At 40.5% G+C, this 17,904-nt stretch overlaps 2 protein-coding genes across 4 annotated transcripts; one reads left to right on the top strand and one right to left on the bottom strand.

Annotated features, from left to right (window-relative positions):
- Positions 1-241: 241 nt before the first annotated feature.
- Positions 242-4,630, top strand: emd (emerin (Emery-Dreifuss muscular dystrophy)). Its single transcript, XM_036532495.1, has 7 exons — positions 242-440; positions 1,289-1,394; positions 1,651-1,749; positions 1,907-1,941; positions 2,056-2,081; positions 2,175-2,228; positions 4,351-4,630. Exons 2-7 carry the CDS (start codon positions 1,313-1,315, stop codon positions 4,577-4,579), a joined length of 525 nt encoding a protein of 174 aa, XP_036388388.1. The 5' UTR covers positions 242-440; positions 1,289-1,312; the 3' UTR covers positions 4,580-4,630.
- A 257-nt stretch (positions 4,631-4,887) lies between these two features.
- On the bottom strand, positions 4,888-15,017 carry LOC118780150 (deleted in malignant brain tumors 1 protein-like). Of its 3 annotated transcripts, XM_036532483.1 has the most exons (17): positions 14,883-15,017; positions 14,285-14,314; positions 13,213-13,533; positions 12,830-12,856; positions 12,365-12,679; positions 12,104-12,124; positions 11,572-11,886; positions 11,329-11,349; positions 10,021-10,335; positions 9,743-9,751; positions 9,124-9,438; positions 8,532-8,846; positions 8,348-8,374; positions 7,948-8,262; positions 7,172-7,487; positions 6,539-6,582; positions 4,888-6,311 (listed from the first exon to the last, which is right to left on the bottom strand). In XM_036532483.1, exons 1-16 carry the CDS (start codon positions 14,929-14,931, stop codon positions 6,579-6,581), a joined length of 2,715 nt encoding a protein of 904 aa, XP_036388376.1. In that variant the 5' UTR covers positions 14,932-15,017; the 3' UTR covers positions 4,888-6,311; positions 6,539-6,578. The 3 variants fall into 3 exon arrangements, with proteins under 3 accessions (XP_036388376.1, XP_036388374.1, XP_036388375.1); XM_036532481.1 differs by having other exon boundaries at positions 4,888-6,582; XM_036532482.1 differs by lacking the exon at positions 14,883-15,017 and adding an exon at positions 14,656-14,731 and having other exon boundaries at positions 4,888-6,582.
- Between the last annotated feature and the right edge of the window lie 2,887 nt (positions 15,018-17,904).

Raw genomic sequence — 17,904 nt, 5'->3', positions numbered from 1 at the left:
TTGCTACTCGCGCCGCCTTTTTGGAGGCACGCCCTTGACTACTATTTAGTTACGTGGTTTCTGTTATAGGCGAGGCGTGACCAAGGTTCAAATTTTAAACGAGATTTTAGACTATGCTTCACACTGAAAATCTGTCATTCTAATTACCTTCGAGAAAACTAGGCAATCCCGGAACTTCACAACCTCAAGAGAAGGTTCATATTAACCGGAACTACCTAGCCGAATCCGGAAGACCAGAGAAATACATATTTACTTTAAACAGATTGTGAACATAGGCTAACTAGCTATAAGATAGCTACACATCATTGCATTGAGCTTCACTAGAAAGGGGTTAACTAAAAATTAGAAATTCTGTAAGCTAGCGATAGTTAAACTGACCAAAATCTGGACCTTTTTGCCATTTTACTGTTAAACCTCACATTTTCAATCCTGAATCGAAGGTAAGTACCCGTGTAGCGAGTCATGTCCCCTTTCATTTTCTGATTAACTATAGACTAGCCACAACAGTGAGATAGCTAGTGGTGTTTGTCGCACTCTTAGCTACATCTGTTTGCTATACCTAAACTGTCTGCAGATTACAGAATTTTAGTTAACTCGCTGGTTAGCTAGCTGGCTGATCAAATAGTTATCAACTTTAACGTTAGCTACAGCGAATTAAAAGTGCTTGAAAATGTTAGAAATTAACTGAGACATTTGGCAGTTCTCACAGCCCTAGGCAGCTGGCTACATCTCTTCTTCGTAAACTTTGGTTTTTGGCTAACAGTAGCGTTAGATGCTACCAGGGTCACAGCCTGGGTTGCTTAACTGGTCTGTTTGGCTTCTGCGGTTACCCCACAGGGGGGGGGGGGGGGGGGGGTACCTGTGTAGTTAGTTTGCCTGTTTTTTCTCAAGCAGCCAGAGGCTACAACACCAAATTTATAGAAAGATTTGATTCAATTTTGGCTTCAACTGTGGACATTCGCTTAGACCGTTAGCTTAGTCGGGTAAGTCATGGCATTCGTCAGGCAGGGTTAAATTGCTAACGTTAGGTTAGCTAGTTAGGCCAACCCTGCTAGCTAGGTACGTTTCGCTATGAGTATGTAATCATTCACTATTTATTTTTATTTTTTATTTTTTTTAGAAAAAAAAAAAGATTTGGCACATACAGACTTTCCAAAGTTGGCTAAGTCTTAAAAAAAAAACAACAACAAAACGCTGTCTACTGTTGTCTCTCACCGCTCCATGCCCCCCCCCCATTTCACAAAGTTTACCGATGGAATGCGTTTATTGATCAGCTTTTCCCGTGCAGATCTATCCTTGGTCACCTGCAACCATGTCGACGCTGAGCAGTAAATCTGCCCAAGAGATCAGCGAGCTGCTGGACCAGTACGGCATCAAGCACGGCCCTGTTGTCGGTAGAGAAATGTTCTACACTCTCCGGATGTGTGTGTGTGTGTGTGAGAGAGAGAAAGAAAGACAGGGGCAGAGAGAGTGCTTACTTCGTTTGAATTAATGAAGGAAACCGCATTATTTTTCTATGCGTAGCTGTCATGCTTCTTGAATGCGGTATATCTGCCATTTACTACCATTGCTGGTATGGCAATAGTAATCCTATTATTCCTTTCAAGAATCCCTTTCAGTGATACTCTCTCTCATGCCTCTGCTGTGTAGACTCAACCCGTGGACTTTATGAGAAGAAGCTAAGAGAAGCCATGGCCAAAGGCACAGCAGTGAAACCGTCTTCTGACAAGACTTTCTACAGAGAGGAGCGTGAGTCACACACTGCATAGGACATGGATTTAACCAGGATTACAGTGCAGTCCCACACCACTGAGCAAATGACTTTAAATGCATTATTTCCAGGAATACCATGTATTTAGATCATATATGCAATAAATGTTCAATCAAAGCTTGCTCTTTTTTCCAGAAGAGGAAATCACATATGTGCATCGCCGTGTTCCAGTAAGTATCTACAGTTTTATTTCATAAATTCCTAAGTGTTAAGTTAATGTCTGCACAAGAAAATACAAATTTGACCTTGCACTATATGAAGAATGTTTTTTTTCCCTATTTTAGTTGAGAAATGAAGCATTCATGGACAGGTAAGTTTGTCTCTGGAATTTGTATCAGACTGTCATTTTTAATTTTGCATAAACATTATTTCATGATTGTGATGTGGTTCTTCTCTTTGTCAGTGGAAAATCCTATACAGAGAGATACAGGGAGGAAGAGGATGAAAGCGGGGATCAGTAAGCCTGTTTTTTCTTGTTTCCAGTCTTACCATATGCCTCTTTAGAAAGCACTAAACATCATTCTGTCAGAAATTAAAATCCAAGTTGCCAGCATTCATGAATCTTCCTCTTAAGGGCCAGTCTTGCATGTGGTTGATATATCCAAGTCATCACTTTCCTTGGAATTGTGTGTTTTTTTTTTTTTTTTTTTTTTTTGATTTTGCTAAGCGAATGCTATTATCAATGTTAGCTTGCATAACTTCTTTTTGACTTACTATCCATTTATACAGGGGGATATTTAGCATTTCAGACTAGAATTTAATCTTGCTACCATATTCCGTTACATTAATTACATGTAGCACACACAAAAGAGAACAGAAGTGTATCCATCGAAGTTAAATGAGCAACCGTGTTAGACCAGGCTAACAACACTCCCAGACCAGTGAGTATGAGTATAACACCATTCAACCACTACCACAAGTTAACTTGTGCTAATATGAAACTAAACATCCTAGAAAACTATGGGAGGTCAAATACATACACTACCATATATCTCAGTGTCACTAGATCACAATATCCTTAATAGATTGTGATACTACAAGTAAGTGGCAAGTAATACAAGTAGCAGGTGTTAGGGAGTAGGGATTGAAATGCAGTCTGAAGAGGTGGGTTTTCTGTCTCTGTTGAAAGATGGCCACTAAATCTGCCCTGACCCCCATGGGAACTCCATTCCATCACTGGGGGGACCAGTACCGACAGGCATTTTGGCTGAAAGGAACAACCCTGTTGTTAAGGGGCAGTCAGTGGCTCTAAAGTAACAGCATAGTGATCTGCACGGTACATATGGTTTGAAGACGAATTGGAGCTATGAGGGGCTGTCCCAATCACTGTCCTGTATGCCAGCACCCAGGTTTTGAACTTGTGACACTGTAAAGTGACAACAGGAAGCTGGTGAAGTGAGGTCTGGAGGGATGTGACTTGACTGTGGTTAGGGAGGTTGTAGACAAGTCGTGCAGCTGCATTCTGGATTAGCTGAAGGGGTTTGATGGCATAGACAGGAATATGAGCAAGAAGGGAGCTCCGGACATGAGAGGACCACGGCCTGAACTAGGAGCTGTGTAGAGTACATGGTGAGGTAGGGGCAGATCCGTTGGATGTTGTGCAAAAAGAATCTTCATGCCTGACTCACCACTGCAACCTGTGAAGAGAAGGGCAGTTGGTCATCAAAGGTCACGCCAAGGCTTCTGACAGTAGAAATGCTGTCAGTGAAATGTAATGCTATCAATGCCATCAGTGAAATGTAATATGATGATACAGTGTAATGAAATGGCTTGTAGTGTTTAAGCTGAGAGTGAGGTCTTGAAAAAGGGAGGACCAAGAGGGGATGTAAAGCATTTCAGTCTGAGTCAGGTTGAGCTTTAGGTGGTGGTTCACCATCTAGCATGAAATGTCCTTCAGGCAACCTGAGATGCATGCAGAGACCTGTATGTCAGATGGAGGAAAAGACAGGAAAATTTGAGTTGTCAGTATAAAAATGGTAAGAAAAGCCATGGGTGGAGATAACCGAACCAAGGGATTGTATATAAAGAGAAAAGAAGAGGGGGCTGAGTACAGAGCCTTGAGGGAGACTCATAGGCAGTACCTAGTGTCTCATTGTGGTGTCTAGTCAAACCACAATTCCACAATACCCCGAAAGCACGTCTTTGAACCCAAAGAAGAGCAGTGCCAGAGATGTAGCAGGGGAGACAGAGGAGGATGTGGTCCACTGTATCAAAGGCTGTAGCCAAAATTATCAAGAGTGAGGAGTGGGAGGATGCTTTAGCTGATTGTGAAAGTGATGTAGAAAGAGGGCAGTGTCAGTGGAATGACCAGCCCTGAGGCCAGACTGGATGGGGTCAAGAAGTTTGTTCTGTGAGAGGAAGCCACAGTTAGCCACTGCACAGGCTACATATGATTACATGTGTAGTTCCTTAACATCCACCTGACTTGCATTAAGGCTCATTGTCAAACAGGTATGGACTTTTTTCCAAGAAAACTTTGAATTGATTTCAAGCTCCATTTAGACATGCTTGTTAAATTTGATGTTGAGGTATGTTCAGGAGTTTGTGTGAAGTCCTGTTGTTCCTGCTCTTGTTTTCAGACCCGGCTTGTACAGGACAGAGGCTTTCGATCGCTATGTGTCACACTCAACACCTCCTCCTCTGAAGACCTCCAGTACTGCAGCCAGGAAGGAAACCACCACACGTGACACATGGCTCATCCCGCTTTGGTTACAGTTCTTGGTGTTCCTGGGCGTGGCAGCATTTCTCTACTATGTTTTTACTTGCATGGAGACTCCTGAGAAAAATCCTTTCAAAAGAGTGGAATGATTTTTTTTTTGTATTATTTTTACAAAAAAGAATGTGTGTGTGTATGTGTGTGTGTATGTGTGTGAGAGACAGTCAACCTGTGGGTTTGCTGTGAGGTCCTTTTTAATGTAACCTTTAAAAGTACCCAAATTTCTAATGAACACACTAAAGAAATATTTGGTCAAACATAGTGTGTGAATATAGAACTTTAACTGTGCTTACATTTTTCACTTTATTTTTATTTTGCTCAAGGCGGAGCTTGGCATTTTATGGAACTTGACATTGGGTGCTGATAAGATAACACAACATTTTTGGTACTTTGGAACATCAGTGAATGTAAGATGTTAAATTATCTTTTTTCTCTTTCTGGTCACTATCATTATTGAATTTGCTGATCCATTTTTAATTGATCTGAAGTCTCATTCGTACCTGAACATGAATCAGTTTAGATGAGAGAACAGACCAGAACTGGCTAATGTCTTTCTTAAACTTATTCTGGATTATTTTCACTTTGGTCCTGGAAATGCTCATTCTCATGGTCTTGACATTGATGAATGAACACTTACACACATTCTTAAATGTTGTCGTTGTGCCTATATACCATATATATATATAAGGCTTGAGAATTATACACCTTTTTGATTTTTTATTTCTTCAGAACATGTCATTTTTATTGCTTTTGGTGTTGGATGCATATTATACTCTAGAGGCTTTTTATCTCAGCATTTTATCTTTGCACAGGAATGATACTGTTTGTGGTCTCTCCCAAAATACATTAAATTGCATATTAAACACTTGCCTCGTTCTCTGAGGAAGAAAATTTTCTGAAGGAGGAGAGAACAAAGAACTGATTCACCTAGTGAAATTAACCCTTTTGTATGTCACTTATTATATGCTATGTGTTGCATGTGCTGCATTACATGGTTCATTATGTTTTCATTAACGTTATTGAGCTCACAGTTTTCACCACTGCATTTCTGTACTTTCTGTACTCTAACGTTAAATCACTGTTTCCTCAAAGGTAATGTTAGCTAGCTATTTGTCCAATCTAGTGTTCTAATCACACCGGTTTGACCGTATGCGTGCAAGGGCTAATCACACTGGTGTGACAGTATGCACAAAAGTTAAACTACAGGGTAAAAATTGGCTCAAGTTTGTGTATATGCACTTAAAGTGCTATATGTTTTAAGCTACTGTTTACAAAAAAATCAACTACAAAAAAATCTAAATAATTCAATTGACTGTTAGTGTTTCCAGACATTTAACTTTATGAGGGGAAAAGAGGTGTAACAGTTTCCTTTTCTGTTGCCAAGTAATGTCCTGTGTGCTTAAATGTTGCGTCTCTGAATACACAGGCTTTTCAAACATATACATGCAGAAAGATACAGTATTTTTCCTGTCAATAAACCTTTTATATTAAAATGTACATGTCTGTTGATCATTAACCATTCCTTTGAGGAAGCTTACTTTGACATGCAAATCCAAAAATTCTGCCCTTAATGGTAATATTGGGAAGAAAGCAAAGCACAAAATAGTCAATTGCAACAACATTTGATGCTTCAGAATGACTTTTAAATGCAAGAGGTTTTCAAAGAGAATTTATACAAAAATGAAAAGAGACAATTCTACCTATGAATGTCAGCATATTTGAGGAGAGTTGATTGAATGCATGTAATTTTACAGAAATGCACTGAAAATTGCAAAAGATTTAAGATTTGAGTGAGTAGCTGTCATCTTGGCTTCTTGTGTCCACCTAAAGGAAGAGAACAATGATGGTTGTAGATATGTTGAAAAAGTATATAAGCATGTCTTAACTGGGACAAAATATCCTGTAATCCAGAGAGCATCAAATGTTTATTTGCGGAGCACCTTCAGTGAGGTTGACCTGCTGTTTCGGTTTAGCAGTAACCTAACAAAATAAATTTTAATTCAGCTGTGTAAATGTCAGTTTTTACTGTGGCCGTGTCAATTACTACTTACTGGATAGCAGAAGGGAATGTTCATAGAACATGTTCTCGTCTCACCTGAGAAAGAAAAGACATAGCAGCACAGGGCAGGTTTAACTCTCAAACACTACTTCATAGCTATGTTTACAAAAAAAATTTAACATCAAAATTATTTGCCAGCCAGTTCTTTTGCATGTTTCCTGAGCAGTCAACTCAGGTCTTGCATTCTTATAAACTGGACTAACTTTAATTTGGTTATGTGCACAATGGCTGTTACATCAAGCCTGTCACATAAAAATATAAATCAGCTTTCTAAAACAGTACATTCATGTTAATGAAAAGAGATAGCAACAGATCAAACAACCTCCTTACTTTCAGCCAATAGGCAGTATGGATAAAGCTAAATCACAAAATAACAAGTAAATGACAAAAATGCTTCTCAAACATACCTCCTCTTTTCATTCTGTAATTTTTGTGATTAATCAGAAAAATGGACCTCAGGCAAATATTTCATTGAAGTAAAACACAGCATGTTTTACCATCTGGGCTTTAAGGGTGCTGTGATTAGGCAGAATTAGTCCCACACACACACTAACTCACATTAGAAAACGCAGGTAAATGATACTGTACAAGGTTGCGCAAAGATGAGAAGTGTGTGAAGTCGTACCCAGAGCAGACCACCCCAGCGTCATTAGAATGGTCACAGTTGTACACCCCAAAGCCTCTGCTAGAACACTCAGTCAGATTTCGCTCGTTCCCTGTGCAGGAGATGTCGTCCAGCCAGATGTGGCCCACGCCCTCCCCAAAGGCAGCGCCTGTGGGTGCGATGACGGCCTGCCCACAGCCCAGCTCTCGGCACACAACCTTGGCATTAATGAGGTTCCAGCCGTGGTCACACACAGTGCCCCACATGCCGGAGTGGTGCACCTCTACACGCCCATTGCACCGATCACTGCCATCTACTAAACGCACTGTGGTCCTGCCTGCAGAGGAAAGAGAGACAACAGTGGTGTAAGAACATTAGTAATTGTATCCAGCAACATTTAAAGACACCGGGAGCCATTCCCAGAGGCGAAAACCCATTTGGGCAGATGTACCATACATGTTTACATCTGCTTTGTACAGGCAATTGACTCAATATGTACTTGGTACAGTACATCCAGATAAATACTTTCAATGAGCTTTATTTTGCTTTACGTAATGATTAATGATGTGATAATGAATATAACTGATGAATTATTTTCTGGAAACTCCTTGCTATACGCAATAATGTTTCAGAGAGGAGGCCTTATTGCCTATTACATTCATTGCGTTATTCTGAAACATTTTCACTCTTCTTTCCAACCTGACATGAGTGGATACATTTTTCTCACACTTCATCATGTAATTAGTATTTCTGATGGCCAGAGGATAAGGTACATGTCAGAGGGTAAGCACTGGTACCAGAGCAGATGACACTGGCATCCTCGAGATGATGGCAGTCATGGAACTCCGTCTGTGCAGCCGAGCAGGACAGCAGTGATGTCTCATTCCCAAGGCAACTCACATGATCCAGGAGGATAAGCCCTTCCCCCATCCCAAAGTGGGAAAAACTGGGAGCGTGCAGTACCCTCCCACAGCCCAGCTCCTGGCACACTACCTGGGCGTCCAACAGGTCCCAATCATGGTCACACACTGTCCCCCACATGCCGGAATAGTATACTTCCACTCGCCCAGAGCAGTCATTGGGACCGTTAACCAGACGCACTCGAGGGCCCGCTGTAGAAGTACAAATGAATTAAGGAGAAGTATATAAGGACACATACGTAAAGTATCATTTAAAGTATGATTTCTGCTCACTTACTGTAAATTTCTGACTCCACTGAAGCATCTGTAGGACAGAAAAGAGATTGTGAACAGTCACAGCTTCAATAGGTTTTATTTGACACTGGCACTGGATTCAAACAACCATAATGACTCCCCTGCTTAATGCACAAACATCATGAGCTGATTCTGTAAACTGACTAAGTGAAAGCTTTCCTCCTCACCTGAACAGACCACACTTGCATCCTCATAGTGGAAGCAGTTGTGTCTGCCGTATCCTGTGTGACCACAATTCAAAAGGGACATCTCCGAGCCAAAGCATGCCACATCATCCAAAAATATAGGCCCTGTGCCCTGTCCGAAACTGGCCCATCTCGGGGCGAAGAGTGGGTACCCGCAGCCCAGCTCCCGGCACACTACATGGGCATCTCGAATATCCCAGTAATCGTCGCACACTGTCCCCCACTGGCTGCCCACAAGAACCTCCACTCTCCCTGCACAACGATGTCTCCCATTCACCAGCCGGACCGTTGCACCTGCTGTAAAAACATGCAACCATTTCCTGGTTTAGAACATTCAACTCCTGGCTTTTTCTGCAGAGCAAGACCACAGTAGTTACCATCTGTATGAGTCTGTATCACGCATAAATGGTAGAAACATTAAAAAGTTTTACAATAGTTGCTGGCTTTTCAGTAAAGTTTTTCACTTTCACAAAATCATATTTCCTCCATCTCACATACATTATGGATTTACCTTTACTGTACTTGCATGTGCTCAATCACCTCATTGCTATGTTTTCAGTATATCATGCTGTACCTGAGCAAACCACAGCTGCATCCTGGTCATGCTGACAGTGATTGGAGGCTGTAGTGACTGTCCCACAACTCTCCAGCGAAGTCTCATTGCCACGGCAGTGTACATCATGCAGGAGGATGGGCCCCTGACCACTGCCAAAGGCTGCACCTCCCAGGGCAGACAGAGCATCCCCACAGCGGAGCTCCCTGCACACCACCTGGGCATCATCCAGGTCCCAGCCATCGTCACACACTGTTCCCCAGGTGCCATAGTAACTGAATTCCACCCGCCCCGAACAGTTATTTTGTCCGGACACCAGGCGCACTTTTGTACCAGCTAACCGTGGATAGAGATTGACAGTGGCATTCATATTCAATTGCATGAAAACGAAAAGGAGAACTTGGCTAAATGTACCAAGCATTTGTAAAACTACACAGAAAGGGCTACTGACCCAATGTATGCTTCAAATGTGCAACTAAACACCTTCTCTGTGGGTCATTTTGAAACATATATTGACTTTTTCCGTAAACCATATAGACACGGACATATTTAAAGGTAGAAGATGAGTTGGAATCTCTGTTGTGTTAACTACAGCATATCGGGTGTATGATGATCATTATCCTACAGAAGGAGTACTCACTGTTTGGATCTTCATGCCCAAGAGAAGATTGTTGTTTAAAGTACAGAAGGAAGAAACAAACAAAGAGAGCTGTAAGTTGTGTACCAAAGTACATTTGAATATAAACATGGATCACTCTCTCTCTGAGAGGCATGAGGGTTACATTTCTTTCAGCAAAGCTGAAGTTATGTATTTGGTATAAATTCATGTGATATTGGTCAAAAATACAAATGCCAAAAAGACAACTCTTTCTGAGAGAGTGGTTACATTTGATTAAGCAAAACTAAATGTCAGTTTACCTGCACATATGACCCCAGCATCTTCATAGTGCATGCAGTTATGGGAGCCCAGGCCATTGGATGTACAGTTGAACAGTGACTGCTCACTCCCAGTACAGAACAGGTTGTCCAGGAAAATAAGCCCTGTGCCCTGGCCAAAATGAGCAAATTGCAGAGCAGCCACAGCCTCCCCACAGCCCAGCTCTCTGCACACAACCTGGGCGTCATTCATATCCCAGAAATCATCACACACTGTTCCCCAATAGCCTGCATGATACACTTCTACCCGGCCTTCACAACGGTGTTCTCCATTCACCACTCTCACACGAGTGCCGTCTGAAAGGGGAAGAAAGGTCAGAGGTTAAGGGTAGGGACAATCAGTCTGTGGTTCAGGAATTCAGTGACGGTATCATGGTAATGTTTGTTGTTGAGAGACAAAGGGGACAACAGTGACATAACAGGCATGACATTGTGTCAGGTATGGAGAGATAGTTCATTATATCATATTTATTAGGATGCTGAAAAATTCAGCTGTTCTATAAAAACAATTAGCTAGTAAGTTATACTGATAATGCTAAGGTATAACAATAATTAAGGATCTCACAACAGCTAACTATCTACAATGTCTGATTTTAGGAACTGTTTTTCCCTTAAATTAATGATGACTACATATTAACCCAATTGGAGGTAATCAATCATGATCCATGTAGCTAACAACCGGCCAAGCTGTTTAAACAAGAAATAATGTTTAAAGATGATGTAGCAATCCTCAAAACTATATTTCATGTGATCAGTTTTGAAATCAAACTACCAGATAATTTTTTTTAATTACTCAATTGTTTTCAGCTGTATCATGTAACTAATGCTAGAAGAGCATGGCGATAATGTTTCAGGTTATAATATAAAATATACATGACCAATGACAAAGAGATCATAGGCCAGTTGTAGGTGTCACACAAGCATACAGAAAAGATTCCAGCAAGGCAGAAACTTCTCAAGGATTTACCAAAGCACTGCTGTAATTGAGATATGCTCATGCATTGATTCCTCTGACAGCCTTCCTAAAATTAAATTCAAATTAAATATGTAAATCCATCTGACTTCTCATGCTACATACATTTTCTTTGGTTCAAAATACGATATTAAAACTTCTGTTGGTCACCAATAAACTTAATGTCTTTGTTTTTGTAATGTTTTAGCTACATGTAAGCTGAAACTGTAACCACATGTACCAATTACTGTCAGTATTTTTAAATAACATGATTTGAAATGATTGCATTAATATTTTTTCGCTCATGAACAGTTTTTTTTTGCTCTGTGTGAACTTACTGTATTCTGTTGCATTTGGACCTGTGGGGAAAAAAAATGCACATTTAAAAGTACACATTTATAATGATAGAGTAGAAAGAAAAAGGCTGTGATTTCAGGCAATGAAAACACAGAAAAAAATATGTCCCAGTGAGTCTTTGGTATAAATTCATGTGATATTGGTCAAAAATACAAATGCCAAAAACACAACTCTTTCTGAGAGAGTGGTTACATTTGATTAATGAAAACTAAATGTCAGCTTACCTGCACATATGACCCCAGCATCTTCATAGTGCATGCAGTTATGGGAGCCCAGGCCATTGGATGTACAGTTGAACAGTGACTGCTCACTCCCAGTACAGAACAGGTTGTCCAGGAAAATAAGCCCTGTGCCCTGGCCAAAATGAGCATATTGCAGAGCAGCCACAGCCTCCCCACAGCCCAGCTCTCTGCACACAACCTGGGCGTCATTCATATCCCAGAAATCATCACACACTGTCCCCCAATAGCCTGCAAGATACACTTCTACCCGGCCTTCACAACGGTGTGCCCCGTTGACCACTCTCACACGAGTGCCATCTGGAAGCAAAGGAAAGGTCAGAGGTCAGGGACCATGACTGTCTATTGCTCAGGAATTCAGGGAGGGAATAAGATAACTGAAAATTCTTTTCAAAGAGATCACGTGTCAACATGTATCAAGTAAAAATAATAATTTAAACAATTAAAAAATAATTTAACAACGACTTGATTTGTATTTTTCTCAGTGAAGGTTTTTTCGTTGTCTCTGTGAACTTACTGTATTCCAATGAATTTGTACCTGTGGGGAGGAAAAGGAGATGTTCATGCTAAAGTACTTGGATTTTTTGGTAATGTTGATTAGAACAGAAAACACAAGGTCCTGATTTTTGATAATGCAAATTTCACATCACATCAGGCTAAATATATGCTGGTCCCCACAGTGTTGGAACAAAGCAGTTATGTTTAGACAAAGCTATGCACTCAGAGCTTTGGAACATTAAACTCATTACACACAGGCCAGATGTTTGTGCTGTCTTACCTGTGCAGCTAATGCTAACATCCAAGGAGTGGACACAGTTGTGCACACCTGTCCCTCGAGATGGACAGTCGAAGAGGGAGGACTCATTACCTCTGCAGTGCAGGTCGTCCAGGAAAATTACCCCAGAGCCACTGCCAAACAGAGAGGTGGGCAGGCCAGGGTCGGGTGCACCACAGCCCAGCTGACGGCACGCCACCTGGGCATCATTCACATCCCAGTAATCCCCACACACTGTGCCCCAGTGACCACCGTGGTATACCTCCAACCTCCCAGAGCAGTTACTAGGGGTGCCAACCACCCTCACCCTTGTCCCATCTGGCAGGGGGAATGAAGCACATGTCAGCTGTCATACTGAGAAACAATATCCTATTTTTTTTTCATTTGAATGACTTTCTGTTACTTTGTGTTCTCTTTGTAGTTGTCTGATTTTAGGATCAGAAATGGTTAATTAGTAAATGTACTCACTGTGTTGTTCTGCACCTGGGCCAGGTCCTACAAAAACAGAGCACATTTCATTCATTTTTGAACAAGTAAAGTTATGCTGACGCAATGTTCAATCAGGTGTGATTTAGCATAATACCTCTTCATACTGGGATTGTGTGCAGTGCAAATATCACCAGGGGCTAACAATGGTATCATGCAACATAAAACTATTAAAAATAGAAAGATACTCATAACTCTAGCATGATAAATGATTGCTTGAAGGCAAAGATAAAGGTTTTAATATGTACAGTCATATGACAGCTAAATGCACCAATGACCTCTTTGTCCAGCTCCAAGATAAGTAAAACAAATAGACAATCCCTGTAAATAAGTTCTGTAATCTGTCACTTTCCAAAGACACTTACCAGTACATACAACATTGGGGTCAAAGTAATGAGCACACCACCACCAGGAGGGGGGGGTGATTCTGGGACAGTTGTGGAGAGATGTCTCATCTCCATTGCATGCAGCTCCATGAGGGAGAATTGGACCTGTTCCCATGCCGTACTCATACCACCCATATGATGCAGACAGGGCAAAGCCACAGCCCAGCTCCCTGCACACCACCTGGGCATCAGGAAGGTCCCAACCGTAGTCACACACCGTCCCCCACTGGCCAGACTGGTACACCTCCACCCTCCCAGAGCAGTTACTGGAACTACCAGCCAGGCGCACTCTGGGACCCGCTTTAGAGGAAGCACACAGTTTCAGGCAGGTTTAGTCTAATGCTCTCCACCGCACGCACATACTTTACACACATGGCACCAACCAAAACAAATGCTGGGTATTGTCTGTTTTGCATAAATAATAGACAACATAAAGAGTTGTCTATCAGTACAGTATGTGAAAATGCATAATATATTCAAATACACCTCATTCTTTTTAACCAGCTGACATCAGATGATTAAGGAACTATGTCTCTATGTAAAAGGAAATCCAAACATCCTTTGCATTAGAGGCTCTTCCATCACCTCTCAGTGTACATTTGTTATTGTACTTACAACTGTTACCTAAAGTTGCTAAATTACATTCACTTTAAAGACATGTGATGTGATGTGAATGTGATGACTTTAAAAAGATCTAAACATTAAATGAATGTGAGGAAATATGAGGATAAGGCTCTTATGTTGCACAGTCCCTGGCTGTCTCTGAATGTGACATTTCTAAGGCAGACTCAAATCTACAGTAGGAGCCTATAGATGTGCTGACAACATAAGGACAGGTGATGAAGAAACCTTCAATGAAATATACTGCATCACACCTGAGCAAAATACCTAACATGCGCTGTAACACACACTGCAATCCCAGTATCACTCACTGACTTGTACTAAATTTTTTTCAAGGTTTGAAACAGTCTGCATAGTTCTTTTTTCCCCTATCAACACAATGAAAATGAATGAGAGATTTGTCTGAGTTTGGTGTATACAAAACACTCACTGTAGCTGTCCATGGAGATTTGGCTGTTGCCTGTTTATGGGAGACACAAACACAGACAACAGGAGACACAAGTGAGATGAGCCCACATAAGGAGAGGCCGCTGTTTGTGTGTGTTCAAACTTCTGAGGGATATGGCACCACTAAATCAATTCAGCTGAAGAGTGTAGTATGTATCTAGGTCAAAATATGAATGCACATGTGGATCGTTTTGACTTTATTAGTTGTATCGATAATATTACTATGCTTATTGAAATGTAATGAGTTCTTCATTCCATTCAGCTGCCAAAATTTTCCACAAAAACAATACAATACCTGGTATCTCTTATTTTCTACCCCTGTTCTCTGTAGGAAAGTGAGGTCTAAGTACTCACAGGTCTGGAACAGCAGAGCCAGAGCATCAGTCATCAGGAAAAACAACATGTTGCAGATGGAAATGGAGATACCTTTGCAGCATCGATAATATTACTATGCTTATTGAAATGTAATGAGTTCTTCATTCCATTCAGCTGCCAAAAGTTTCCACAGAAACAATACAATACCTGGTATTTCTTATTTTCTACCCCTGTTCTCTGTAGGAAAGTGAGGTCTAAGTACTCACAGGTCTGGAACAGCAGAGCCAGAGCATCGGTCATCAGGAAAAACAACATGTTGCAGATGGAAATGGAGATACCTCTGCAGCATGTAAAGATATTATCTGGAGGTTCAGCAGAAATTATATGACATCCTGTTGTTTCCTTAATCTATTTCTACTCAGGATATTGACTATTAATCAAAGGGGCATGGCTTGCATATCACGAGAGTGTGAATCTGTGACGTGTTTATGTGTTTTATCAAAACATGTTTCAGACAGCCTGTTGTGATGCTGTCTGTATGCCACACCTAGACACAGCCAGGACTCTCTCTCTCACACCTGTGACACCCCTCTCACACTAGCAGGTAAAGCTAGCGAGTGTGTTAAACCATTATGATAAACCATTACAACCAAACCATTACGTTAAACCATTACAACCAAACCATTATGTTAAACCATTACAACCAAACCATTACACTAAACTATTACAGTCAAACCATTACATCTTTTTTTAATATAGTTTAGAAAAATACTGTCAAAAGACAGTAATGACAGTGATGAAACAAAACAAGCAGATTTTGGCAAAGTTTTCTGCATTCTGAACATGCAGAGCCGGGTTCTGTATTTTTGCAGGTACATTCAGATACCACAAAGGCCCAGGTCTTATGGAATCAACAGAGAAGAAGAGGAAATGAAAGGATAGGGACAGTGACAGTGACCTGACTGTTTAAGGAACATGCAGGGAAATTTTTGGACAGCCCCTTCATAGGGACAATGTGCATTTGTAAAGATTCAGTACACCATAGCACACTCAATGGATCTGAAATTATAATGACTACATAAAAAAGGAAAAATGAAAAAGGAAGGCTAAGACAATGAACAATAAATGCATTTATTTAAGCTTGAGAATACTTCTAGTGCTTATGGAAAAACATTCATAATTTGTATGTGTGACCTACTGTTTCTTTTCTTTTTTGTGGTTTGCTACAATGTGACAAAAATGAACTTTTTGAGAATTAATGATATCAAATAGAAGTAATATTTAATAGAAAAACATTAGTAAGTGCATTGCTCTTAAAACAGCTCTATGAGAATAATCATTTAACTTTTAAATAGAAGAATAATAGTTTATTTATTTTTACTTACTTCTGGAATTATTAACACCCAGCTACTTTACAATACACAAAAGTGGATGGTTTGAGTCCCAGATGGACCACCACTGTTATAATCTTAGCCTACCTGAATTGCCTCAGTAAATATCCATTTGTATAAACTGATAAAATGTATAACTTTAAAAGCTACGTAAGTTGCTCTGAATAAGGGCAACTACACTATATGGACAAAAGTATTTGGCCACACCTGTTTTTCAGGGTTTGGGCTAGGCCCCTTATCTCCAGTGAAGGGCAGTCTTAATGCTTCAGCATACCAAGACATTTTGGACAATGCTATGCTTCCAACTTTGTTTGGGGAAGACCCTTTTCTATTCCAACATGACTGTGCCCCAGTGCACAAAGCAAGGACTATAAAGACATGGTTTGATGAGCCCGCACAGAGCCCTGACCTCAACCCCATCGAGCACCTTTGGGATGAACTGGAACGGAGATTGCAAGCCAGGACTTCTCGTCCAACATCAGTGCCTGACCTCATAAATGCTCTACAGAATGATTGGGCACAAATTCCCACAGAAACACTCCAAAGTTTTGCGGAAAGCCTTCCAAGAAGAGTGGAAGCTGTTATAGCTGCAAAAGGGGGACCAACTCCATATTAAAGTATATGTATTTGAATACAATGTCATTACAATGTAATGGTCAGGATGCCCTTTTTATTTTCTTAGTAACATGCTGCTTACATTTTGAACCACCAAATGTCTACAAAAGCAGGTCTGCATCTCAAGGGCACAACAGCACTGCTCTACCTGAAATCTGAACCTGGAGCCCTCTTAAGTTCTGTTCATACTCTTACCCCTTTCAGTGGATAATGACAGTTTTAGTTTATTTTCAGTACATGATTCATCAGATTATTTTGAAATTTTTAAGCATATACTACATTGGTTGGGCAGTCATTGATTGTCACAACCATTTTAGCATTTTAGTTGGCATTGTAAAACCAAATACATCAACCTCAGAGGTTACTACAAATACCAAACACTTGATGCATTTTCTGCAATGCTGTTGTGAAATGTCTAATTCCCTCCCTCAACTACATAAAGCCACATTACACACAATTTTTCAGTTGCACTACCTCAATAGTTGCGACAAGTCATTTGATTATTTTTCAATGTGCTCTTGTCTTGTATCCTTCTGTAAAAACAGACTTCCAATGACCAGTTTCTGCAAGAGTATTATGTTTTTTATTTTTTTGTACCATTGCTTTAACATAGTTTTGAAACTATGTTTCACTGGATTTGAATCCAGGCATGTCATATGCCAAAAATGAAGAGCCCACAGTGGAAGAAGATTTTGGCTCAAATTGTGTGGATAAGGACAGGTTGGTTGGCCAATGCCCTTCTCACAATCAGCTCCCTGAAGCCCATTGGGTGTCTGCGCCTTACAGGCACCGTGGCGCACACTGCAAAAAATAGCCCTTCAAAAATAAGAAATAAAATAATTTATACAAGGTGTTTTTTGCTAGTAATAAGTGAAAAAATCTGCCAATGGAACTAGTGGAAATACACTTGTTAAGATTTCTTGAAAGGGATCTTAAAATTAGGTGGAAAAAACTAATTTTGATCCATTTTTATCTGGTATTAGGAAGTGTTTTTGTGTCATGCAGTTTAAAAACCTTCTGACTTGTCAAAAAGGCTTGCTTAATTTGATATACCACTCAAAGTAAGATGTTTTCAAGACAGTTTCACCAAACAAGATATTCAAGATGCACCGTCTAAAAACAAGTCCTTGTAGCTCAAGGAAATTTTGCTTGTTTGGTGACTGTGTCTTATATTAAGTGTAAAGAGATATTTTGACTTGAAAAGAGACAAATATGCTTGGTGAGATTTGGATTTTTTGCAGTGCATTGTGTGATTGCTGTATGGATGTACTGGAGTATTGCA

This window comes from Megalops cyprinoides, chromosome 7, assembly GCF_013368585.1.
Source record: "Megalops cyprinoides isolate fMegCyp1 chromosome 7, fMegCyp1.pri, whole genome shotgun sequence".
Classification (NCBI taxonomy): Eukaryota; Metazoa; Chordata; class Actinopteri; order Elopiformes; family Megalopidae; genus Megalops; species Megalops cyprinoides.
This window is presented reverse-complemented; position numbering and strand designations above follow the sequence as displayed.